Genomic DNA, 26,144 nt, shown 5'->3' with positions numbered 1-26,144 from the left:
TTGGGATTATTTTTAATCCCCTTATTTATTCTTTAATATATTTATATTTTACTGTTTGCTGTCTGAGTTAGCGTTAGCGAGTCTGTGTACTTTATAAGAGACTGCTCTTGTTGTAGTTGAAGTCTAACCAACATATGTGTTCATAACAAACTGAAGCTGGTACAGAGCAGAGCTGATAGTCTGACAGTCACGTTACTAATAAGGCTCTAGTAGAGCTGTCATCACTTACAGAGCCACTGGTGCAGTTTGTGGGTGTATAGTCATCAGCTTGCTCCAAAGTTGACTCATGTGTATGCTCTGGAGAGCTGCCAAATCATTGTCAGCATGTGAGCAAAGCTTGAGCACCCTTTTACCTCCATTCGCATCTATATCACACTATACAGACAGCTCCTTATATGTAGTTCTTCGCCCACATTGTATAAATGGCAAATAGGTGCTATGGTGTTAAGTTGCAACTGGACAGAACAGCGCATAGCTGCTTGTGTTCTGTGTGCTGTATATGACAGATTAACATGTGGAAGCTAGCCTCTGCTAACTCCTATTTTTAACAACAGCAGTTATCTAGTGCCAATTGTCCAGGCATGAACAAAGAGTTATATTAATCATTTAATCACTTGTGAATGGAAGTCACACCCTTCAGATTTGATCAGCCAGATCACAAAGGTCTCTCTCTCCAATTCTCTCTCTCTCTCTCTCTCTCTGTCTCTGTCTCACACACACACACACACACACACACACACACACACACACACACACACACACACACAGATGACAAATCATGCAGGAATTGATTGACACGGCTCTGGATATCAACATGCGCTAAGCCTTCCTTCACATGATTAACAATCCTTGTGTTGGAGGTTTGGTCAATGACATGATAATCAGGGATGGCCTGCATGAGTCACTGCATGGAACCCACTCTGATTTAAACAAAATGCATAAACTCGTTACAGTGTCCATCAAAACAAGGATGGCTTCCATCAAATCGATGGAAGCCATCAAATTCCATCCCTAGGAAATGAGGCAGTATTTGTCAAACCGAAGGACATTTCTTTTTCTTTTTTTCTTTTTTTTTTTAGAAAATCCATAAATGTAGCCAGGAAGAACAGAATCATGCTTGATTTAAAAGCCCAGAATCTTCTGAAACCATAATTTTCTCTATGAGGGCTCTCCGCCCTCCTCCCTGTTGTTTACCAGGCACGTTCTGACCTCCCTCAGTGAGACTACCTAATTAAAATCTCTAGATGAGTGCTCTCTCTGTGTAAAAACAATGCTCTGCGTATGACCTGGGGAGACAAAAAAACAGTGTGGCAGACAGTATAATAAAAGCTACAGTAGTTTTGAAGATGGTGAAGAAAAGGAGGCTGAGAAATAAAGCCTCTTCAAAGAACTGGAATGTGGGTTTCAAAATCACACAAGTCTGATATGGACGTGAAGAAAATCAAAGCTCCATGTTTTGCATCCTTAGAACTGTTTAGTGTTCAAGGAGAGGCTATTAAACTTTTTTTTTTGTTTAACAGCATACAAATATCTGTGCATGTTGAGATTTCATAACAATGTTCCTATGTGCACTTTGCAGCATATTACTGGGCCTGTAATTTGTCATGCAAATAAACAACAACAGAAATACCAACATGTCTGCCACACGCTCTTCCACTGGTGATTTATTGATGATTATTCTCATATGCAAGCCTATTACTCAAAACAATGCAAATCAAATGCAAATATAAGGACCTTGTACTAGTAAGTGAAAGGTGTGTATAGATGTGACTGAAATTCTTTGATTTTGCCTTTAATAATATGTATGAGACTTTACTTATTTAGTTCACTAAATAAAAACACAACAGCAGACTACGACCCCAGGCAACAGTGTATTCCCGAGTTACATAAAGCTGGAGGTTTATTATGAATTTTCCTGAGAAAAATCCAGGTGGTAATGTCAAGGACAGCTCTATTCCCTGCCGCAGCTGCTTCCCAACTGCAAAATTGATAAAAGCACTTAAGCTCAGATCGCACTTTTTTTTTCTCTCTCTCTGCAGGAAAGTACAGCTGTTAAGTGTGAGTTCTTGCTGGAAGACGTGTATAGCTCTGGAAGGTTTGTGGCAGCAGTGGTAGAATGTTTATGGTGCCTCTGCAGCATTAATATGATACACAGCGAAAATGTCCAGGTTTTAATAAACTCAAAGAGTGTTTATATGGTTCCTGGCTGGACCACTGTGTAACAGCGTCAGCCCTCCTGCAGTTTACTTTACTGTCGTAGAAAGACATATTGCACATGTGATCCTTGGCAAGTATATTCGTAGTGGTATCATTTTTTTTCAGTCAGTTTTGAAATAGAACTAGGGGCCCAAAGACCATGTTTGGTTATACAATCTTTTTTTTTCTCATTTCTTTGGTCGAAGATGGGAAACCAAAACACAGAGGAAATACACCTTCTTCCCCATGAGTAGTTTTTCTGAGATAGTGTCAACACACTAGCAGTGGCGTGCTCCTCAAACTATAAAATGTATTTGGGGGAAAAACACTGTCGGCAAACGTGGCAAGAGTGCACAACTGTCATACCTCTATCCTCACTTCTCCTTGGTTTAATTAGTCAGTGTACCCTTTCACTGGTTCACTTCTTCAATCAGTGCTTTCACCTGTTTGTCTTCATTAAGCCTTGTTTTCTGCTTGTATAAATACCCCTACTTCTTGCTATTTATGAGGCTTTTTATGAAGTTATTTGCTCGGAACGTTATTCTTGTGTATTCAAGCCGGATCCTCAGTCTGACACCCTGCACTAGTTTGTGAGTCTGTGTAATCCAATTAGTCTTTACACCTGCTCTCTTAGAGCTGTTCTTGAGTACCAGTCTGCCTGGTTTGCACATGCCTCCAGCTTCCCGAGTCATCCTTGACAACAACACTAATTTTTTTTTTTATCAGGGAAGAGATAAAAGAGCTATGAGTCAAAATGACATAAACAAAATAAAATACATACGTACATACATACACGTACATACATACAAACAAACCTAAAGGGGCTAACATTGAACTGGAGTGGGATAGGTCTCTGAGGCCCAACAGGAGCTCAGTCCATAAGGGGGTTGTTAACGGTACTACATTAAGGTCACTGCAGTCCCTGAAGTGTTTTTCAAACTGTATGAATAAATTTGCACTTTTTCAATCCATGTGAGCCCAACTTAAATCTGCACAGTTATCCTAAAATGACTGTGAAACCTCCCTAGGTAGGATACACTAATTAAAAGACTGGTTTGAATCTACTCTGACTGACATAATAACCTCTGAGAGAGAAGGGGGACCGGGGGGGGGGGGTTGCTTTGTGGACTGTGAGTCTGGAAGAAAGCCAGGCGAACATAACTAAACTGTTAAGAGAAGAGAAAAAAGCGACAGCTGATGTTTGAGACCAGCAGAAACACCTGTGTTAGTGTCATAGAACACTAACAGTGAGTTGTCACCAGCTGTCATATGATTTTCTGTGTGTCTGTTTATCCATATGTGTTCGTGTTGTGTGTGTTCTATACCTACATACATATACATATATTTGTGTATATGTGTGTATATGTGTGCGTGTGCGCGCGTGTGCGTGTAATGTGTGCATAGCTCACCGTATAAGGTCAAGCAGAGCATCGGCTGAGCTCATGATAGGCTTGCCGCTGTCCTCTGAGTCCTCTTTCTGAGCCATACCACCAGGGTGAATGATGGACACCATCACAATTCCCACCACCACAGCAAGAAAGGTGGTCCACAGGTAGTAGGACACAGTGATCAGACCAAGTCTGCTTGAGCATTTCGCATCCAGAGCTGCCAGTCCAGACATCAAACTGCACAGAAGACAGAGACAGAACATGTACAGTAAGTGAAAATAATGCTTCTCAGCCCCAGAACGAGCAGATCTGACAGGACCTGCCGGACAATTTTGACAATGCTATCAGTTCAGAGGGGTTATTACAGAGAAACACAAATTTATGAAATATCAGGCAGTCTCATACACAGTGGACAGATGTTAGAGCTTATCTATGTCAGCAGTTCATTTCTGAGTAAAGCTGCTAGACCTGCCACTGTCCTAGCAAAGAGAAAAAAAAAAAGTCAGCTCACTTCAAAACTGAATTCAAGAGAGGAATTTTAATTTGGGCTACCGATTGTAAAAGTAAATAAATAAATAAATAAATAAAATAAATAAATAAAATAAAAGAAAGAAAGAAAAAAAAAAAAGAAAAAAGATTGAAGAGCTGAATTTTCAGTTTACTTCTAATTACCTCTAAGCAATTTAAATGTATCTATCTATCTAAATGCTCCAGTCAACAGGCTATATGACAGGCTAGGCAAAAGGCCCGCGGACAGACTGGCGGACTGAGTGGCAGGCTGACTGAGTGGCTGGCGCGGCTTTGCCAAAAGATTAGAGGCTGGGGGGTGCCCTCTAAAAGGCTGCTGTTCGTTACTATGGAACAGCTGGCCAGGCTTGCTCAGAGATTAGAAATTAATGATTTCAGGACATCTCTCATATCTGTGAGGTAAAAAAAAAATGTTTTGGGTTTTTTTTTTTTTATGTTTGGCAATGGTTGGACACAGATTTCACGTCAGACTGAAAAGAAAAATTGATTGGAATGTTGTGTTTGGTCCACTGTTACACTGATATGGCTCTGTTTACACACTTTACAATTAATAATGTGGGATCATTCAAAAAAAAAAAAAAAAATCGTGGTAAGTTATACTATAAATGATTGCAAAAACTGGAACATGAGAATTATACCGCAGAAAAATAGTGTCATGCTTAATCAGTTCCCAGAGCTGTACTGTCAGCTCACTAAGCTAAATTCAGGTCTTACGACATATCTATAAAATTAAAGATCCATGAATTATTCACTTAGTTTTATGAAATATATAACCATCATGTTGCTTCAGATGGATACAGCTGCTCATTCAATGAGAAACTTCAGTTCTAAATACACTATTAATATTTCTGAAAAATTAAACGATTTAAATGTAGTCTTATTAGATTAGCCAGATAAAAAATCATGAGCTGTAATGTCATTGTAAGACATCCATTTTTTCTTATTTTCATGTTACCAACACACATTCACAATGCTTAAACCAATGTTATGTGCCTGACCATAGTTCAAATTTCCATTGACATTTCTGTCCGGACACTTATGCCACATGGCAGCATAGAGTATATTCTAGTGTTAAAAAGCAGAATAGGAATAGATTTTGAATCACAAGTATGTGTATATGTACGACAGAGTCAATGACATCTAACTGACTGAGCCAGGCGTCCTCTCAAGCCTCTCACCCAGATGGCATTGTGGGTAATCCGCTATGGCTGCCTGCTATGACGTTGGGGATCCAAATCACGTGTGCCAATGGACTCATTAAGAAAATGTCTCTCTCTCTCTCTCTCTCTCTCTCTCTCTCTGTCTCTCTCTCTGTCTATTTCTCTCTCTCTCTCTCTCGCTCTCTCTCTGCCAGCAGTTATAATCTGGCTTTCTGTCAATTGAATCGTCTCCTGGGGAAACGCTGGGAGAGAGGAGATGAAATATACAGCATATGGCATTTGTCTTCCCAACATGAGCCCTTAAGTCACCATCACAATCATTCAGGTCAGACTGTCAAGGGCCAGAGGAACAGCTGGAGATAAAAGGACGTCACATTGCCTGCTTACAGCCACACACATTGTTTCTGCTTTATATGCCTGCATGTTGCTCTACTCTGAGCACACACAAAAAAAGGACAAGATACATAAAGATCCAACTGCAACATGTTATAACTCCCTCTTTTTTACGATAATCACAAAGGACCAAATATTGACTATGTGGTATTAGAGTCAAAATGCAAAAAGACTCATGCTGAGATCTTTACCAACTTTATTGCCCAGACCGGTACAGACAACCTTGTTTAAATTCAATGAGCCATCAGAATTTAAAGTTGGCACATATGGAATCTGGAATCTACAACCCATATTTATGAGATTCTGGACAGTTAGTTCCAAACACCAGCAAGACCTTTTGTCTTCAAGAACATAGTATCCTCAGCTAGCTAGACATGCTCGTAGAAGCATATGAGACACTAGGTAAATCCACAATAAAAGGCTTCATTCGAAAAGCTGCTCATATAACAATCACAATTCAATCAACCTGAGAGTCATTCAAATAAGAATGCAACAGGAACTCTGCTCCAAGACACTCATGCAGATTAGCAGCCATGCATTGTTAGGTTAACAGGCCTACACCGTTGTGTTACCAGTTGTATATAGTCAGTTCGGCAGGTATCCATTGTTCACCCTTGATGATATCTGGACAGGGTTCACACACATGACAGATGAGTGACAGAAAAAGGAAGACAGGTAAAATGAATGTTAGAAAAAGGAAGAAAGAGAAAATTAAGTTAGGGTTCAGGTGCTCAAGTGTTCGGGTGGGTAATAATGTTCTGCTCTGAATATTACTGATTGAAAAGGATACTTTAGATTTTTACAAAGGGAAGATTGATGAATACACACTAAGGCGAAATGTTGATTGTATATCTCCAAAGCATAAATGTCAGCGAGAAAGAGAGAGAGAGAGAGAGAGAGAGAGAGAGAGAGAGAGAGAGAGAGAGAGAGAGAACATGTGCGGTTGTGAATGTGGTTAAGAGTGGCTCTGACACTGAATCACTGCCACTCAGACGGTCTGAATGACAGTATGGAGAAGCGTTACTCACTTACAGTATGTACAGTTATACCTACGAGTCATGTGTAGCGTAAAGATGTGGTGAAGTATGCCTAGCATATTTGTTCAAGATAAAATACTGTCCGATCTTTCATTCAGATTAAAATGTTACAGTTGATGCACAGTTCTGAGTTATCTTATTGTTTATGTTTTACATTTCCTATACTATAACTTACAAAATGCTGTTTTACACTGACTTTCTTTTAATCTTACAAAACTGAGTTGTTCTGTGTGAGCAAACAGAAGGACTTCTGACAGACATGAGACAGTTTACATTCACATGTCTCTTTACATTTCATTAGTTCTGTTATGCTGACTGTGGGTAATGCACTAAATGTCTATGAGGGGCTGGGCTGAATAAATGGGATTTGTTATTGGCAGTAGTGGCAGTAGCGAAGTACTTTTGAGTGGTTTTCATCTTGGGTGAAGCATTGTTTTCTTCACTGCTATGATCATTTTATGTAGTGCACAAGTTTGTTTGCGAAGGCAACACAATGTCATTTTAGTAAAGCATAAAATTTCTCTGTTTTCAGCATTAGCCTCTCAGGGACTCTGATTTTAGGATTACTCATAAAATTATAACTGAGAACTGTGTTTTTCCATCTCTTATGTTGTATGCAAACAACATAAGAGATGGATATTCCTTTGATTAGAGGAACATGACAGAAAAATTTTAATAATGTTACCTAAAAATGAATGAGGTTTATGAAAATACACAGGGGTGACAGGGTTTTCTCAGCTCTCCACAGACATCATCAGCATGTAAAGCATCACTGTTTTCAGACATTAATGATTTTTCTCCAGATCTATTTGCCTATTTTAAGTCTACAGCTAAACTTTGACCACGTTTAGTAGAACCGTTTCTTAACTGGGAGCCAACATAAAAGTTTCTTCATATGAGTGGAATTTAAAGAAACTTGCTCTATGTCATGTTCCTGCATAGGGCAAAATTTGATGAATGATGAGTATAAGAAATGTCAATTAGAAAAACTGATGAGAGGCTTGTGACACCTCAGCTATTCAAAGAGCATATTGAATAGGATTTTAAACAAAATCCAAACAGAATAAAACAGTATCTCCTAAATTATTTTACCATTTGGTTAATGAAGACTCTCAAATGACGTAACTTTGGGTTCTGATTTAAGCTTCTAAGAAGAGAAGTCAAAGAACAATTTTAACTGTAACTTTTGAAACACTTCAGACACCTGTGCTCAAAACTATGAGTGCTATGAGTTCATTTTAGAGTTCAAGAGTTCACTTTACCTACTGCCTGTCCTGTTTATATGGCATCCTGCTTGTTATTTTCAGTTCCAATACAATGTCTCTCATTTTGGTTCCATTATATACACAATAGATTTCATATACAATATTTTGTTTTACAATAAAACAAAAATCTGAACAGAACACTGACGTCACTGCTGATAATGACATCATGACAGCCAGTTGAAGACTGAAGGTTGCTAAGGGGACTGGCCCATCTTTATGACCAAAGAACAACAGAGTCAAGTACCATAGTTCTGTAACAAGCCAAAGGTTAAAATTCAGCTTGTTGCCTTTGGCAAATCTGAGAAGCAAATGTGCATCTACAAGCAGTGGTTATGCAATGCTGATGAGAGAGGAATATTGGCAGAGGTATGAAACATACATGAGAAACAAAAATGTGCAACATATCTTATGATTCATTACAGCCCTTCTGTCTGCCTGTCTGAAACACAACACAGCGCTGACAAGTGTGCATTTGTATGCAATCATGAGAACATATCTAATTATCAGAACTGGAAGTTCAAAAATAATTGGAAATAGCCTGAAAGTGGAGAGAATGGGGAATGCAGTCTCAATGCTGCTCCTTAAATGTTATATATAGTCCATTGTATTATATTTTCCATGTTCCTTACAACTTCCCTTAAACTGACACCCACTTTTGCAGTGCTGAATTACAAAGTCATGTTTTTGAATCATATTGTTATAGATTTGAATCCACCAGACCACATTATGAAGTGGGTTTGTCTGTAGAATCTGGTTATTCAGTAGATATGAGGTCTGCAGGTTCGCTACCTGTTGTGACAGTAAAAAAAAAAAACAAAAACAACAAAAAACAGAAAAATCCATCTGATACATCTAAAACTGAAACAATACTGAACAATTATTTCTAAACATACTCGCAGCTGAGCTGACACTTAACTTACACGGTTTATCAGGGATCTTCCAGGGCTACATAAGGTGCTAATTCACTTGGGATTGAGGCGGATGTTGCTCTCTACAAAATGTCATTCATACAAAGGACGCAGTACAAAAATTAATCAGGCAAATGAATAATCTACTTCACAGGGAATAACTCTCCACTCTCAATCACCACTAATAGCATTGAGTTCATCACAGGCAACGCTGTCAGGATTACTCAGTGCTTCACGTTTGTGTGCACTCCAATTACAAACACTGCAGGCGGCTCAGGTTTGTCGTCTAAACAGTTACTTATGCAAACATACACCTTCAAAATGACTGAAAGTCCCTGAAAGCATGCAAACACTCTCTTGAATTGCAAAATCCAAATTATTGTTGTTGGTTTTTTTTAGTGCAGTATACGAAAATGGTGTACGTGATATTACACTAATTCCAGGCATGAATGAATAGCACTTTCTCCTAATCTCAGGTAAACATGTAAAAACACAAGGGGATGGGAATTACCATGCACACTCTTCATCATTTATTTATTCTTTGATTTTTCTCCCATCATCTCTTTATTTACATGAAAGTGATTTTTTTACAATGAAAATATTCTATAAATACAATATTACTTTGAGACTTTCTTCCAAATGATTAGAGCTCTTTCTGCCTGCTCATCAGCTAACCAGCTCATCATCTGACTATCATATTCATATGTTGCTTTTTCACTGACTCATGAAGTCACTTAAATGTATACTCAGTGATGCTTTATTTTACAGTCTGCTAATTACCAGGTATTAACTGGGAAATGAGATGGTAATAAAGTACAGTTATTAGGATAGGAAGTACTGAATAATTTCCTGGTAGGTACATAGAAACCTACTAGGAAGCTAGATGGCAACAACCCTAACCATCTAGTTTCCTAGTAGGTTTCCATGTACTTCCTAGATCATAACTTAGTATTTACTATACATTTCTAATCCGTACTTTCCAAATAACTATATTTTGTTGTCATATAGTTTCGTAGTAGGTTTCTGTGTACTTACCAGAAAATTATTTAGTACTTCCTATCCAGTTTTTTTTTTTTTTGGCACTTTCCTAATAGCTGTATTGTATTACCATCTCATGTCGTAGTTAATAGCGGACTGTAAAACAACGCGTTATTGTACACCTCAGTCATTTGCAAAATCTCCCAACCCCTTGACTGTTCTTAGCTGTGTTACTCCTGTTACCATTCTTACCTGTTTGTTTTCCTAGATCTGTGTTCAGACCCTAGCCTGTTCCCTGGTTTCTGATTTCCTGCCTCGCCTTCAGCAGTCTGTTACTTGTGTGTTGAACTCAACATGTTTTTTTGCATTTTGGAAATAAAGATTGCTCAGCACATGCACCCTTCATCTCTGAGTATTCATGACTGGTATTGTATTATTGTCAGTTTTATATATATATACATATATACATATATAAACAATACATTACAATATATTGAAAATGTATTATTTCAAATGTAGTCTGTGTGTTCTCATGTAGATGTGGTGAAATGATTTATCATTCTGTTGCTTTTTCACAGGTGCTAGGTCATCTAGGGAGGTGACAGGAAAATTCAAACAATGGATTATTACGGTTATCTTTTGTCTATATTAATAACCATTTGGACTTTGTTGTAATTGGAGGTGTTTGTTTTCAGAAAGCCGAGAGGATATTTGTGAGTTGTCTATTTTGAATGTAAAATTATGTTTTAGTGTCTTTAGGAAAGCAGGAGCTTGGCTTGTCATAATGACAGTCTTTATTTGGTGAAATAATGAGGAAAATTAGCAATCATATCAAACCATGGTAAAGTAGTTGTTGGGCCTGTTTTATTGGCACACAAATTCACACTAATCAACATTTTATTGTGTTTTAGACAGGTAGACAGAAGGGCTGTAATTAGTCATTGCTAATTATGAACATGGTCATGTACCTCACAAGTGTATGTGTGTGTGTGTGTGTATGTGTGTGTGTGTGAAGCAATTGCCAAAAAAAAAGAAGCTCAGATGTACTTTGTATAACATTTGTATAATCAGCTCATATAGCTGATATTTATAATCACAGTGCTGTGATGTAGGCATAATTATGATATTGACCCCTGCCCCCACCTAATAAAAATGGAAGATTATTTTAATACATTGGCCTTGTCCTATGACTAAACCTATGCCAATCTATGGAGAAAAATAGAACATATCTATTTGGATTTTCTTTTGCATTAAATATTTATATGGAAAGTGTATCAAGCACAAATTTGTGTATTTCCCAAAGTTTTTTTTATTTGTTTGTTCTTCTTTTTTTTGCTCAACATGGTGTTAGACCTCTCCAGCTCCTTTCAAAAGACTTAAAATATGTTCACGGACAGCACGTCAAATCAAAGGATACAGATATGGGTAAGCATTTTACTAATATTCACAGATGGGCTTCTTGCTCTTCGATATTCTTCAACAAGTAATCTTACTGGTGTTTTAACATCTTCATTCTTACACATATAAACTGAACGGCAGTACATGGCAGTCATCATCATCATTTACTCACTCCTTTCCTCTCTACTAGGAAACTCTCTAAAGTATGACAGCTTTATGGGCCCATTTGTGTGGGAAGACAAATTCTAATGAGGTCAGCTGACTCATGTCAAGTTACATTTCAATATTTCAGTCAAGTTTGACACATGGTATTGTAAATTACACTAACATACACAGTATAAAGAAATTAATAATCAATAACAAATTAATAATAGAAATATTTCATTCTGGACGAAAAAAAAAAAACAACATTCACACTTGCTGTGCTAAGCAGTACAGAAAGGGTACATACACAAAGGGAATGTGGAATTCATCTGAAAAGGGTGGGCCCTCGTAATTTCAATTTCAAATTTAAAAAACTAGATATTTACCCGGATAAAGTTTAACTAAGCTGATTCATCCGACACAAAAGCGGTAATTAGAAGATTAGAAAATTGGGCCATCCTCTGAATGATGGTGGACATAAATACATTGTTTTATGCACAACTCATATAACTGAATCTTTTAGTATCAATGTCAATCTCAGTGTCAATCTCAGTCTAAAAAGAAAATCAATTCAGAATTGTCACACTGTCCTATGGATATATGTCAGAGCTGTATATTCACGTTAAGAGGCAGGAATGGTATACTGATGGCCTGAATGACCATTATTGTAACAACCTCACCCCCTCCCTTGCCGGTTTCAGCCATTCCGCGCTCAGCGTCGTCGGTCTACTAATCACCGGTCTGATCACTATCCTCCTGCACACCTGCCCTCACTTTAGCTCTATTATATATCTCACTATTTAAACCCCTCCGTCGGATCAGTCAGTGTGAAGTCTACACTTTCCCAGTGTCTTCTGAGCTGTCTTGTGTTTCATATACCAGAGTTCCTAGACGATCTGTTAACCCGTTTGTACTCTTTCTTTTAGCCTCCTGTTAACCCTGTTTGTGTTGAGCTTCTTTTGTTTGTTTCATTTATCATTAAAATCTCTCAGTTGTCTGCACTTGTGTCCAGCAGCGTTGTACTTCCTGACAATTATACTGTCATATGGAAACTGGTTTATTTTCCCTCATTTCAGGTGAAAAATTTGAAATATTATATTATACTTGTACTTGATACATTAGTAATTAATTGAAATTGGTGCTCTGCTCTGGATTCTATATAATCTTCCAAAAAAAAAAAAAGTGATTCAAAGTCCTTGCTTTGCTTTGTGAGCTGGCATCATGAATTCCCTTAGGACAGCAGTGTCGGGATCAGCCTCTCTTTGATCAGTGTTTAACTTCATAGTCTATCCAAACAAAAATCACTGAAATAGCCTGAGTAACCCTTACGCTTTGATAGGCCAGTCTATATATACAGCTCTTTTTTTTTTTTACATCTTGCATGTCAGTTCTCTAGAGGGGCAGGTGAAATGGAGATGCCTTACAAATGGTGCATATGAACATGCATTCCATTCAGGTGTTAAATACATTCACTGCATTTGTTGCGATTTTCAGTCAATGTATTGTTTACATTCTGTTAATGAATGGGAATTAGCCCACACTCAGCTAGCTCATTCTGAAAATGACAACTGCAGAAATGGACACATCAATATCAAGTCACTTACTAGGGTGTCTCAAACTCTACAACTGTTTCTAATGTAACTGCCATTTTTTTGCGCTAGGTTGAGGCTTCAGGTCAAACCGCTCCATTTGTTCCATTGACAGAAAACCAGAATTCTGAAGGATTTTTTCATACTGTATTAGGTGGACAGCATTACTCAAGATTGACAAAATCTGAAGAGTTTTGTTTTCTTTCTTCATTTTAATATGCCCCTGAGAACATGACTTTGCAGTTTTGATGAAACTCTGACAAAAAATAAATAATCCATATTCAATCATTTCTGTTTGGGAATGTGTGTGTTCTGTTGGGGAACCAGTAGTGAAATATAATGCTATGGAAACATGCATATGCACCTTTTGTGAGCCATCTCCAAACTGGAATGGAGTCAATAAAAACTGAACCAAAAAAAGGAAAAGACAGAGAGAGAGAGAGAAACTGCTAACTAATGAGCCTCGAAGCATTTCCCCAGTCAACTGAGCACAGTAACGAGTCCCTGAAAAGTATAATATTTTTATGTCATCTCGACACCAGATTAAAGAGACATATTCCTAAATGAAATCAAGATAATGTGCACCCTCACTGACATTAGTAAATACACTTCTCTATTCTAAGACCACTTTTATAATTTTTTTGCAAGCAAGTAGTGGCAGAGTAGGAAACTGTATGGCCAGAGCACAATAAGATTAGAGAATCCCTGGGGGGCAAGGTGAAAAATACTTTTTAATAACTTGAGAATATGATATGTGACTTGTACATATGACTTAATAAAATATGGAATTTGCCAGAATGATATCAAATTTACAGCTATGTTACACAGACAATAGCTGCAAACTAAACAGAACTTGTTGTAAATATCGACTATTATGGGTGAAAGCGAAAATACAGCAGCTTTGTGGAAACTGCTCACACTCTCTGATCTTCATGAAGATCAGCTCTGAAGTGACAACAACAACGAAAAGATGCTGGGAAAGGAAACATCCTCCAGTTATTGAGTCCGAACAAACACTTTTTCATATGAAGACAGTCAGTCTTACCTTGACACAACGAGGGGAAGAATGAGCATCTTTAACATCCTCATCAGCAGCTCACCAGGGAACTGGAAGTACTTAACCTCCTACAAACAAAGAGATGAAGAGAGAGAGAGGGGGGGGATGAATGAGAGAACATTACGCAGATCAACGTAACTGAACTTGATTGCGAGAGCGAAACGCAAGTTATAGCTCAAGTTATCATTCCAGTATAGCAAACAAGCTAGCAAATTTATAACGAAATAGGTGACGAAATAGATGTTGTAGGCTACACGAAAACTAAAGCTAGCTAGCTGCCAAATTAGATGGTAACTTACAATCACTGGCGGTGGCCAAATAAATTTAGCAGCTGACCAGTTAATTAACTATGCATGCACTACCAAAGAATACAGTGATGCAGTTTTATGAGTCACTGTTATGGACAGGAGAGGAAAAATCCAGACATTTGGCATTGATTTCTGAGAAGAAACATGGGTTTGTTGCTTTTTGGCATAATTTGGCAATTTAAACATTAATCAGTGTTGGTAGTATGACTTCTGACTATATTAGTGTCACGGCAGTGGAGTGGTGCAGGACCCAAGTGCAAGACACGAAGATTGTCATGACAAAAGGAGGACTTTACTTACAAACTGAAGATAAAAACACAGGTGCAAACAAGAACAAAAACAGGTAACAAAAAGGTGCAGCCTAACAGTGTGCACAAACACAAACAACAATAGACAAAGAACAGGTGAAACACAAGGGCTTAAATACAAGAGGAAAACTAAACAGGGCTAACATGATTGGAAGAAATTAACAAGGGGGGAACGAGGTTAATAAATACAACAAACAGGATCAGGGGGGTATTTCAGAAAGCAGGTTTAGTGAAAACTCAGAGTTAGTTAACTCAGAACAAGTAGTACACCTCCTAATAGAGGAGTCCTGTGGCTTCATTCTCCTAGCAAAACAAAGCCATAGGGCTCTTCTATTAGGAGGTTTACTACTTTCTCTAAGTTAACTAACTCTGAGTTTTCACTAAATCTGCTTTCTGAAATACCCCCCAGGTGAGGGGTGGAAACACACAAGGAACAGGAGCACAAGACATGTCAAACTAAAAGTCCAAAGATGAGGTGCAGGCTGTGACAATTAGCCAACTTGTTTTAATATCAGACATTAACATGCTAAATACTGATGGAATGGTGCATTTGGTCACACTCCTTGTTAAGCAGGTTAATATTTGCTCTATTTTGCATGCTGAAACAAAGTTGAACTGGAACTGTTTCCCTTGCCCATTAACAGTGATGTGATTTACAGAGGATAGCAGGTACATCAGAGTGTGAAGCTAAAAGATCTTATTCAAAGACAGGACGGATTGCAAACAAGTTTTTGGATCATACATTTGATTAAACCAAGCTTCCAAGCTGCCTCAGCCAACAGAAAAAAAAGAAGAAGGAAAAAAAATGTTATATAATCACGTTCATGGTTACTTGTGATCACAAATTTCAGAGAAACTATCTAAAGAGGAGGAAGAAGTGGAGGGTTAAAAAAATGTATAAAACAAAGAAAACCCTTTAGTGTTAAAAGAACTCATTGTTCAACATCACTTCATCAGTTCTTTATCTGAATGATGTTAGCTCTGAGATAGAATGGATTCATTAGTCATGTTTGTGTTTAGCTTTTGTTAGAGTGTCTGTGTCATGTATAATTTCACAGCCTTTTCCAGATGAGTCTAGTACCAAAGTACAGGAGGAACAGTACATTTTCACTCCCATATATGTATATATATATATATATATATATATGTCTGAGCTTTAATGCTGAAAACACATTGCCATTAGTAGCTATTCATTTGGTTAGCCTTCCAAAGCAGTTGTACTTTTTAGGGCAGTCAGACGATGTAATTGTTTGCGTTCTTTCAGGTACAATAATCACTGCTTTGTCTTGATGTATTTATAATTGGAACTAAACCAGGAAAAAGATACTTCAGTGGTAAAAGAAATCAAAGCTCTTCTAGAGATGCGTTGGTAATAATACTGTTTATTGCCTGCTGAGAATTAGCTGTTGTTTGTTCAAATTTATTTCACCATCTTCAGTGGTTGTTTCTGTCCAGACAAAACAGAATCCAGTTGTTTTTTAGATAGTTTTTTTTTTTTAATGTTCTTTGTACTTCAAGACATGTCAAAGCTTTTAAATATAACGGGCTGAAATAACAAAGGCACACAGCAATGAAGTTATTACCCATTTGTCTAACTAACCAACTATCAGTCAACCTACAAACTGACAACCACAAACTGACAACCACAAACTGACAACAAAAAAAACCCCAACTTAACTAACAGCACTAGTACTAGTACCACAGTTCAGAAAGCTATCACACACTAGTACCTCATGATCTACAGGCTCTGAATGGAAGGAAGACAGACAAACACAGCTGGCTTTAAAAACTCAATTCTCAGAAACTTCACAAAAGCGATCCCTCGAGCTCAGAGTAACTTGGCTTGCAAGGATCAGCCGGCCTGAGCAATGCCACGTACAGCATAACGTTCTCTAGTACTCTTTGTATCCCACAACCTCAAGCTGGCATCAGTCCAAAATGTCCTTTATTAACACCCAAGTCCCCACAACCCCTCCTCTAACCCTAAAACAGACTCAATCTCTTGTCCTAGCTTGCTGCAGTGTGTTTGGTTATTTGTCCAAACTTTAGAGAAAGCTTCTTTTGCTCTTTAAGCTCTCACTTTACTGGGATAGAGGGAGCAATGTGCCACCATTTGAGATGATAGGATATAATCCGTCTGACTGGATGGACTGTCGCTGTCTTACTGAACTGATCAACTACTCTTGCTCTCTCTCTGTCTCTCTCTCTCTCTCTCTCTCTCTGTCTGTCTTATAAATATAATGTTTGTACAAGTGTGTATGGTTGTGTGTGTGTGTGTGGGTGTGTATGTCTGTTTGTCTATGTGTCGAAGTGTGCATGAGCTTGCATGTGTGTTTGTGAGTGGGCATGTGTGTTTGTGAGTGGGCACGCGCGTGTGTGTGTGTGTGTGTGTAAGCACGTATGTACACATGTAAATGATGTAGGGAGGAATGGATGGACATCAACAAAAGTGGTACTGATTTAATTCTTAACATGTCAAAACAAAAGAGAGAATACATCTTTTTTGTCCTGGTGTGCACAGGCTTGTATTACAAGCGTAACAGCATTAAGATGTCCGTGAACGTTTGTCATGTGAAATGAAAGAAGCAAGGAAAGGGAGTTACAATTGCACCCCAGCATATTTCTATGCTTATGCAGGACGGATGTGCAGTGGCTCAAATGTAATTTTGTAATCATGTAATCTGGTTGGTGTAGGATATTTGGAGTTTTCTCTTCACACACTCTTCACACAAGAGATTGCCCTGACCACAACGTGGCAAAAAGAGACAAAAAAGGACGACAAATCGTCACAATGCATTAATACTGTTTTAAAACAGAATGTGATACAAAAGAGCTAAACTGTTAATGTGTAAGTTTTAGATCATGGTGAAAACATTTGCAGGAGCTTGTCCTTGGATAATTCATCAGTGGACAGTATAGAGGCAGACCTTGAACAGAAGTTAATGTGTGTGATGAAGGGAAGAGCCACTTGATTCTTCTATGACAGGAAATAACTCACATTTCTACGTGTAAGGGTTGTGTGAGACAGAAGAGGAGAGAGAGAAGGGACAAGAGGGATGGGTAGAGCAGAGTGTTGGATGGAGTGGGAGAGAACAGAGTGATAAAGGACGAGAGAAAGAGGTATATGATAATGATGGCTAAAGAGCTTTTCTGTCATGCATTAGGCAAAGAGAGCTTAGTTTGCAGTTTAAGAGCAGGATCAGAAGTTGCCTATGACAGCCTGTGTGTAGCTGTGTGTGTGTGTGTGCGTGTGTGTGTGTGTGTGTGTGTGCGTACGCATGCGTGTGTGTGGTAAAGGAGCCTGTTGCAGCTGGAGCTGGCAGTGGCTGTGGGCATTTGTTGTTAAATGACAAGAGGACTCTCAGAGGAAACAGCAAAGACTGGTCATCAAATACAGCACTTCAGAAACACGATTGAATTTAACAACACAACACTTCAAAAATATTACATAATTCTTCAGATACGCTGCTAATTTAAATACAATGCTTCAAAAAAAAAAAAAATCTTTTTAGCAACACTTTTGCAACACCTCAAAAGGATAGCTGCTGTATACAACTACCATAACTCCCTCTCAGGTGAACTTTAAAATTTTTGCCCCTTTATACTCAGCACTCCAAATAACTGTTTTTTTTTTTTTTCAACACAAAATGAATTAGCATGTTTGGATACACCCTATTTTTTACATTAAATCTATCAGAAATAAATCAATTTGACAAAATGCAATGTATCAGTATAATCATAATAATGTATAGAATACTGTAACAGCATTACTTTTTAACAAGGATGTCAACTGTTTGTCACATTTGGACCCATTATCCAAATCACTGGTGTTCTCTCTCTGACATATAACTTAAGAAGACCTGTAAAAGCTTTTGAATTTGAACTACATTTTTTCAGGTTGACTGAACAAAAATGGTTTTACATCCTGTCTCATTAAAGACCAATAGTAAAAGATACTACTTTGTCCAACCTCCTGAGATCATGAATGAGAACATATCACCCACACCATACATCTAGAGCAAGACCTTGCACTAACTGGAAACATGTCTTTTTAAAAACCCTTAAACAATTGAAAACCCAAGTCATTCTCAAGTCGTTTTACATCATTATGGAAATTAAGAATTTTTGTTTATGAAACAAAGGTCTTTGAGGATCATGAATGACAGGATGAGTAAGACATTTATCCAAAGAAAACTACACTTTTTTATTAGCATGTCTTCAATTATTACAATCCAGAGCAGTGTGATTTACCAGTCTTTTGATCCCAAGTACAAAAGGACAAAGGGAGTTTCCAAATTCCAGCTATGGAAAACTCTTACAAGGCAAAACTTCTGAGCACAAACCACACAGCAGCATCCCCAAAGGACCTCTGAAACCAATTATCAAGGTCACGGAGTTGCTGAATCAGGCGTGGAAAATGCCGACTGGAGCAAAATATGCAGCCCTTTGATTTCCTCTGTCTTTAATTAGAAAAGATTACATTAGTATCCAAATCTCTCGGCTTTGACGGGGAGGTTATGTCAGCTTATACAAAATAACTGTTCAGACATTGAGGGTCATGCATCATGTATCATTCTTGCATGTTTACCGTGACAACAGCAAGGCTTGGTTCATGAGGCCAGTAAAAACTACACCTTTCCCATTGGACTCTTCAAACAGAGATGGCAGGACTGGATTCATTTAGGGGGTACAGTGAATAAAGACACCCAGAGCACTTTGGTACATTTACATTTACCTTACTCATTTAGGAGATTCTTTTATTTTTTCTTTTTGCAAGAACAATTGAAGCAGGTAAAAGAATAAGCTACAGTCAAAGACGGGAAGAGACGGTGCTAATGAAAAAGTCTTAAAAGTAGACCAGTAATAGCTGAGTTTTTGCACTAACTCTTGGTTCAACTCTAAGAATGAATACAGTGTACTCTTGAAAATCTAATAAAAGCATTTGCGTCATAATTCACACTATGGCTGATGCAATACAAGACTGTTTCCTTCTCCTAATGGCATTCCCACTGATATTATAGATTAAAGTCCTAAAGTAAGTGACTCAAAAACCCTGCTAGAGTCCAGTACACTGGTTTGAACATATCTGATGCATTCAGCTCACACACACAAGTCCACTCTTTGAGTTCTGTGCTGCTTTCAGATCTGGTTATTTTTAGAAACACTTTGTCCACTCAATATTAATCAGACAGACCCATTTACAAACAGAAGAATTTCACAGAAAAGTCCTTCCCAGTAGTCTTTTTCGCGATTTTTTGGGGTACATTGCTTTAAATTCTGCCATCTAGTGGAACAAGTATGCTAATTTGTGCTGGAACAAGTCATCTGAATTAGAGCTCACCTCAATCAGGGAGCATTGTTTACCCATCACAAAAACAAGCAGCTAAATGTGAAGTTAAAACACACACACACACACACACACACACACAGCTCAAAAGTTCTCAGAAACAAACCCTGAAAACTTTTTCCCCCTGTTTCCTGAGCACGTATGCCCACTCGTTTCCTACTACCAGTGTTATTCACGACTGTTTCTCAGCTTCTTTCTTTGCATTGTGGATGACCTTGATAGTGTCCTTCCATGTCCTTCATTATTTGTGTGATGAGAATATCTCTCTGTGTGGTTCGTGAGGATGATCTGTTAATGTCCTCACCGTTTTTGAATATTTTCACTGATATAATGACAATTCTAATTTTTATACTACCCCATGTTACCATTTTTGATGCAAACAAGCCGAACAATGATTTCAGCTGTTTTGACAATTAAAGATTCCTGAATTTCACCATGTATATCTTACTGAGTGAACAAACTACAGATATTAATGTTTTTCTCTGACTTAAGATGCTGTATATCTAATGGCGAGGAGACTCACTACAACCACTAGCAACATATGACTTTGACCTGACCACAACTGGCAAGTCAGGTTTTCAAGTCAAAATGCAGTAAGGCCTGAAGTACTTGTGCTGACTGTTTTTAAACTGGAGCATTTTAGTGTTGTAATTATAACATTATTTTAAATATGCTTGTGTATCCAACTTCTCTCACTCCAGGTGAGCTTCTTGTAGTTTTAAACAGTCTGCCTAGTTGTCAGTGTGTTAATTCTTGTAGTTTTATGAATTGGCTATTGTTAAATTGTGTTTTTGTGTGACTCTTTGTGTGTAGTTGAATATCAAACTGTGGAATTCATTCTTCTCAAATTCATGTGTGGTTTGTGGTGTACTTGCTGTCTGGTGTACTTCCCTGCTATCAACAAAATAAAAAGATGAAAAACGCTACAACTGCCCTCTCCCCAAAGACAAATGTACAGTTCCCCACCAGGCACAACATGTGAGATGTCTGAAGAGTTTCTAATCACATAGATCACACACACACACACACACACACACACACACACATATATAGATAGATGTATTGTGTGTGTGTGTGTGTGGTTGATTATTGATTGGTAAGCGTGGTTGTTCATATTGTCATTACGGTGCTAGGAAAAAAAAATTGATTGCATTTTGCCTTTTTATTTCCACTGGAAAATAGGAAATAGCAGACCCTCTTATTTTGAATGTGTCCTTGAGTTTGCTTAGCAACTTTATCATCCAGTTTATTATGATCAGCTGAAGAGATTAATGGTTTTTATGAGTTGCCCAAACAGAAAAAGAAATTTCTGCTCTGAGGGAGAAGTGTAACTAATGAAGACAAAATGTAACTTGGATCAAAGCAAAAGGACTCAACAAAAATTCCATTCAAGTCAAGGCATAAAGATGTACCCAGATACTGAAGATGTACCCCTACAAAAAAATTAAATAGGATAAAAAAGTCCTATGCTTAAGCTGTAGTTATGAAAGCATTTTAAAACAAGTGTATATTAGATTTAGTAAAGGATGTTTTAAAAGTCCTGTGCTTCTGAGTAAGGTACTTCACCCCAAGATTGTTCCGGAGGTGTAAAAGCTCTAACACAGATAATGACTAAATGCTAAATTGTAGGAAAATTAATTAGGCCACATTAATGGGATAGACTAATTTGTGTGACATTTAAATGAGTCCAATAATCTTGGCTCTGACTTGCTTACATAAATTAAGTAGACCATATATGAGGGCCTGTTGTTTCTTGCGGTCTGCACATCAGATGATCAAATGAAGCTTCATTCACACAGCAAACAGTGACAGTTAAAAGCAGAACTTCTAGTAACAGCAGAGTGGTGATGGAGTCCAATACTGTATATTAAAGGTTACTGAAGGACGTTTCACCCAAACTGGAAATATGTGCATTTCACATTCATCTAAATAGCGGCCCTTTTCTGATTACAACTGCTCTCTCCCTCACCTAATAGAAAGGTTTTTTTTCACCTTTATCTTGTTTTGATTTACCTTGTTTTATTTATTCATTTATTTATTTGCTTTCTTATTCCCCTTTCCCTTCCATTTAGTCTTGGGCAATTTCTTCTGTATTTCTACCCCCTGTCATTTGTACAACTCCCATGCTAGCTGGAGAGAAGAGCACAAACTATCACATGTCTCCTCTGATTTTTGTGAAGTCATCCATCACTTTTTCTCTCCAGACTGCAGAGAATTTGATCTCCGAATCTGATCTCTCCAAATTTGATCACTACTAATTTAGGACCCTAACCTACCACTGCCAACCGTGCCTGTGTAGACCCCTGGCCAAGCCAGAAGCACAGCTACCAGGACACAGACCCAGGTCTCCGCAATGGAGTGCCAGTGTCTTTTCTGCTGCACCACCCGAGCACACTCTGTTAGCAGAATGGAGAGGTTGGTTATATGCCAGCTCGTCGTCTAGTCATGTATTCGCCCAGGTGAGTGAAGTAAACATGACATTGTGCAGGGCTGCTCTGTCCTCTTATGCCTGGCACAGGCATCTGGCAAAAAGGAAAAGTGACAGAATATACCTGCTCCGTGGTTAGAGAGAGGTGTCACACTATTCTGTCTTACTGTCAGCTGAACTCTGCAAAGCACAGGACAGCCTTTCTAATGAGGGCAGTTTGCATGTTAAAGAAAAGTGGCTGACAAAGGCCATAATGAATACAAAGGAAGGATTCGAGCGAAACTATTTAATTGTTATTGTCTGTGAAGGCAGATTCTGGAAGGTGACACGAATGTGTCGGGTCAGTATTTATCTATGTGAGACATGTCAGACCTTTCTCTCAGTGTTTCTACACTATTCTGAATCCTCTGGCTCCAAAACCATTTTTCTTTTCTTTTTTTCAGCATTAATCACAAAACACGCCAAGCAATCTCTCATCTTCCACCAGTCATACCCACTTGTTTTTGCCATCGTATAGATGGAGTATTGAAATGGTCACAGACAAAGAAACAAGACCCATTTGACACAGCTGCCATTTACACAGGTGATGCTGAATTCTCATTTGGTCTAATCACCTGCAGAAAGGATGAAAAATGTGAAAGATTACTACAGGAGATCATGGATGTGCCTCAGTCATCTCTCAGGGCGAAATAATTTTCACGTGTTTCGAAGAGAGCAGCTGAATTAGATCATTAATGTGTCCTTTCCCGTACAGAGAAACTATCAGCCATTACCCAGCATTCATCTCTCCGAATGGGTTTGGTAATTACCAGTCAGATATTTCCCTGTGATGCAGAAAATGCTCTCTGTGGAAAGATGTCGCGTCATAGGATGCATCATTACTCTTCTTAGCTTCTACAATTACAATTTACACAAATTTAACAATATAGTTTAAAAAAAACAAAATAACGGTTTGACAGTTACAGTTTTTCCTCTTAAAACAGATGTTTTTTCTTTCTTTTTTTAAGCCTCTTCCAATTTAGTTGAAACAGGACATAGCAGTGTTTTAGCTGCAACACAGCTAAGCAGCACTCTTGCTTAATGTACAATTACTAAGAGCATTTGGACTGATTGAATGGTAATCCGTATGGGCCACGGTCGATGGCCTGTCATGCGTTTTATTTTTAAGCATATTCCAGATCATAATGGAGGTTTCAGCCAAAGGGCAGTGCCTTAAAAGAAGGGGAGAGGGGAATATTTGCCATCAATTTGTTTCTTTTCTTTCACTGAGTAAATTCATAGCTTCTGAGGACAACAGTCTCTATGTTCAGTACAGTACAGAGCAGTAACATACAACAACTGAAGTCATTGAATTTTTTTTCTAAATTGCTTTTGCCCCCAACCCCTCCCCGCCCCCCAAAAAAGAACAAAAAATTCCTTCACAAATAAAACAAAATAGCGAAGAAAAAACAAAAAAAAAATGAAACCAAACCAAAATGCCAAACCAGGGGAATAATCATAATTGTCCTTTTTTTTTTGGTTAACACACACTTGATTTTTTTTTTTAAACATTTACACGAAAATATCAGTAAGCTGTTTATGAGCAAAACAAATATGTACTTGTCAAGTCGGTGGCTGATGATATGCCCAGACTGGCTGGCTAGCAGTGGCTTGTAACACAAAACGGAGGGAGGCAGTAGGGGAAAGGTGTCACTCCACAAACTGTAGCGTTGGGTGTACCTTGGAATGACAGCGATGGGAGTGATAGAGTGTAAAGGAGACAGTGTGAGGGGAAAGAGGGTGCTGGTGTTGTGGATTGGGAACAATAAGGGGGAAAAAAAGGCTGGTTAGAAGATATCTTGCTGTCCACAGTGAACTGACCTGCTCAGAGAGCTGCTTAGAGCGCAGGAAGAAGCCCAGCAGGCAGCCGATGACAACAGCCAGTACGGATAAGATGAGAAGTCCGTTCTGCTTGCACACGCCTTTCACCCGCACCCAAACAGCATCCAACGCCACAGCCATCACGAAAGAGTCCTGCCGTCTGCTTCAGCCCACTACTTATACCCCATACAGATACAAACCCCCAAATCCCACAAGACACGAACCCAGAGGACAATGGTAAAAAAGGGCAAAAAAAAAAAAGCCCAGTTGAAGATATCTGTATAACCAAAGTCAAGAGAATGAGACGGAGCTAAGGACCGTGAGAGTGAAAAAATGCCAGGCAAAGAGATGTCCTGGAAGCGATTCTGCAGAAACTCTCTCTCTCTCTCTCTCTTGCTCTGCTACGAAGGACACCTTTTACTCTCTCTTTTTCTCTTTCACTCTCTCTCTTTGCTACACACTCTTTCTCTCTGCTACAAAGAGCACTTTTTGGTTTTTGATGACCCCTCTCTCTCTCTCTCTCTCTCTCTCTCTCTCTCTCTCTCTCTCTGTCTCTTTCTCTTTCACCACACTCGATTAAAGGAGATCATCACACACTTTCCATGCATCCTCTCCATGTCTCATCCATCATGGGCCGTCCCTTCTCCACACCCACCTCTTCAGTTTGACCAATGGGGATCCAGCGACAGCTGGCAGCACTGTCTTCTGGAATGGCAACACCAATCCTATTACGGGAGCACTGCATTCAAAGGGACTAAGGCATGGATTAGAGGCCTGTGAACAATTGGCTGCAGATGAGAGAGTGGCTAAAATGTTCCTAGTAACAGAGGACAGAGTAAAGGGTCGGATAATGTTTTTCAATTTTTTTTCCTTACCTGGTTGGCATCTTTTGATTAATGAACAAGAAAGTGTCTTAGACTTCCATAGATACGTTCGTGTATAGGAAAAGTTGGAATGCTTTAATCTCCTGCCATGTCTCATTCATAACCATGGCAGAAGGGCTTTGATTGGCTGCTCTGGCCTACACCAGCTGTGTCACTCACCAATGATACGTCAGGGAGCCTCATCAGCTTAGTTTGACATCAGAGACTGATCAGTTTGTGTCTGCATACAGTGTCACAGTAAACACAGAGTAAACCAAATAGAGTTTTCAAAGCTTGAGAGCATTTTGTGAGGCTGTGTCCTTGGATGCAGGATGCCAGCTACAATTCATTTACTATTTTTACCAAATATAAACAAATATAGAAATCAACAATAAAATTGTCCAAAAATAGTTTTTTCATGGGTGAACAAAAGCAGGTTGTGACCAAAAAAATTAATGAACTTACCATCAAGGGTTCAATTATTTTTCTGTCCCCAGTTGTGTGTACCACAATTCAAAACTGTTTATGCTGTACATTCCCAGAGAGTCATTCAGCCATGTATTCTGAACCTTAAATCTGATGTTTAGCCTTGTGTTTATCCTTAGTGTGTATTTAGACCATCTTTGGATTGTCTTTAGTCTGTATTTGAGAATTTAGTTGTCTGGTGATCAAAAGAAACCATGCTACTGGTGCTGAAAATGAAGTTGCACATAATTTGATAATTTAAAGATGGTAGTGTCTGATGAATGTGTTGTGATTTATTGAAAGTTCAACATTCATGTTTCAATACAAATTTCTGTTACTGCACTAGAACAGCATCTTCCTCTTGGCTTACAAATGTGAGCTTAATAACATTTTCAAGACAGATACTCAACAAAAGTCTTCAGTTTAGCTGCAATTCAAGAAACTAGGAATTGCAATGTCCCAGCTGTGAGGTATACTCAAAACACAATCAAACAGCACAACTGGGAGAATCTTTAGGGATGATT

The 26,144-nt window shown here is 38.4% G+C and overlaps 1 protein-coding gene across 1 annotated transcript in view; it reads right to left on the bottom strand.

Annotated features, from left to right (window-relative positions):
• slc1a7b (solute carrier family 1 member 7b) overlaps positions 1-24,433 on the bottom strand; it is a 35,856-nt gene extending 11,423 nt beyond the window's left edge. The window contains exons 1-3 of the mRNA XM_030785993.1: positions 24,293-24,433; positions 14,030-14,109; positions 3,606-3,821 (exon numbers count right to left, since the gene is read on the bottom strand). Of these exons, the coding sequence (XP_030641853.1) occupies positions 3,606-3,821; positions 14,030-14,109; positions 24,293-24,433 (437 nt within the window). The remainder of the gene's footprint in view (positions 1-3,605; positions 3,822-14,029; positions 14,110-24,292) is intronic.
• Between the last annotated feature and the right edge of the window lie 1,711 nt (positions 24,434-26,144).

This window comes from Chanos chanos, chromosome 10, assembly GCF_902362185.1.
Source record: "Chanos chanos chromosome 10, fChaCha1.1, whole genome shotgun sequence".
Classification (NCBI taxonomy): Eukaryota; Metazoa; Chordata; class Actinopteri; order Gonorynchiformes; family Chanidae; genus Chanos; species Chanos chanos.
The sequence above is the reverse complement of the archived record's forward strand: the minus strand, read 5'-3'. Positions and strand labels throughout refer to the sequence as shown.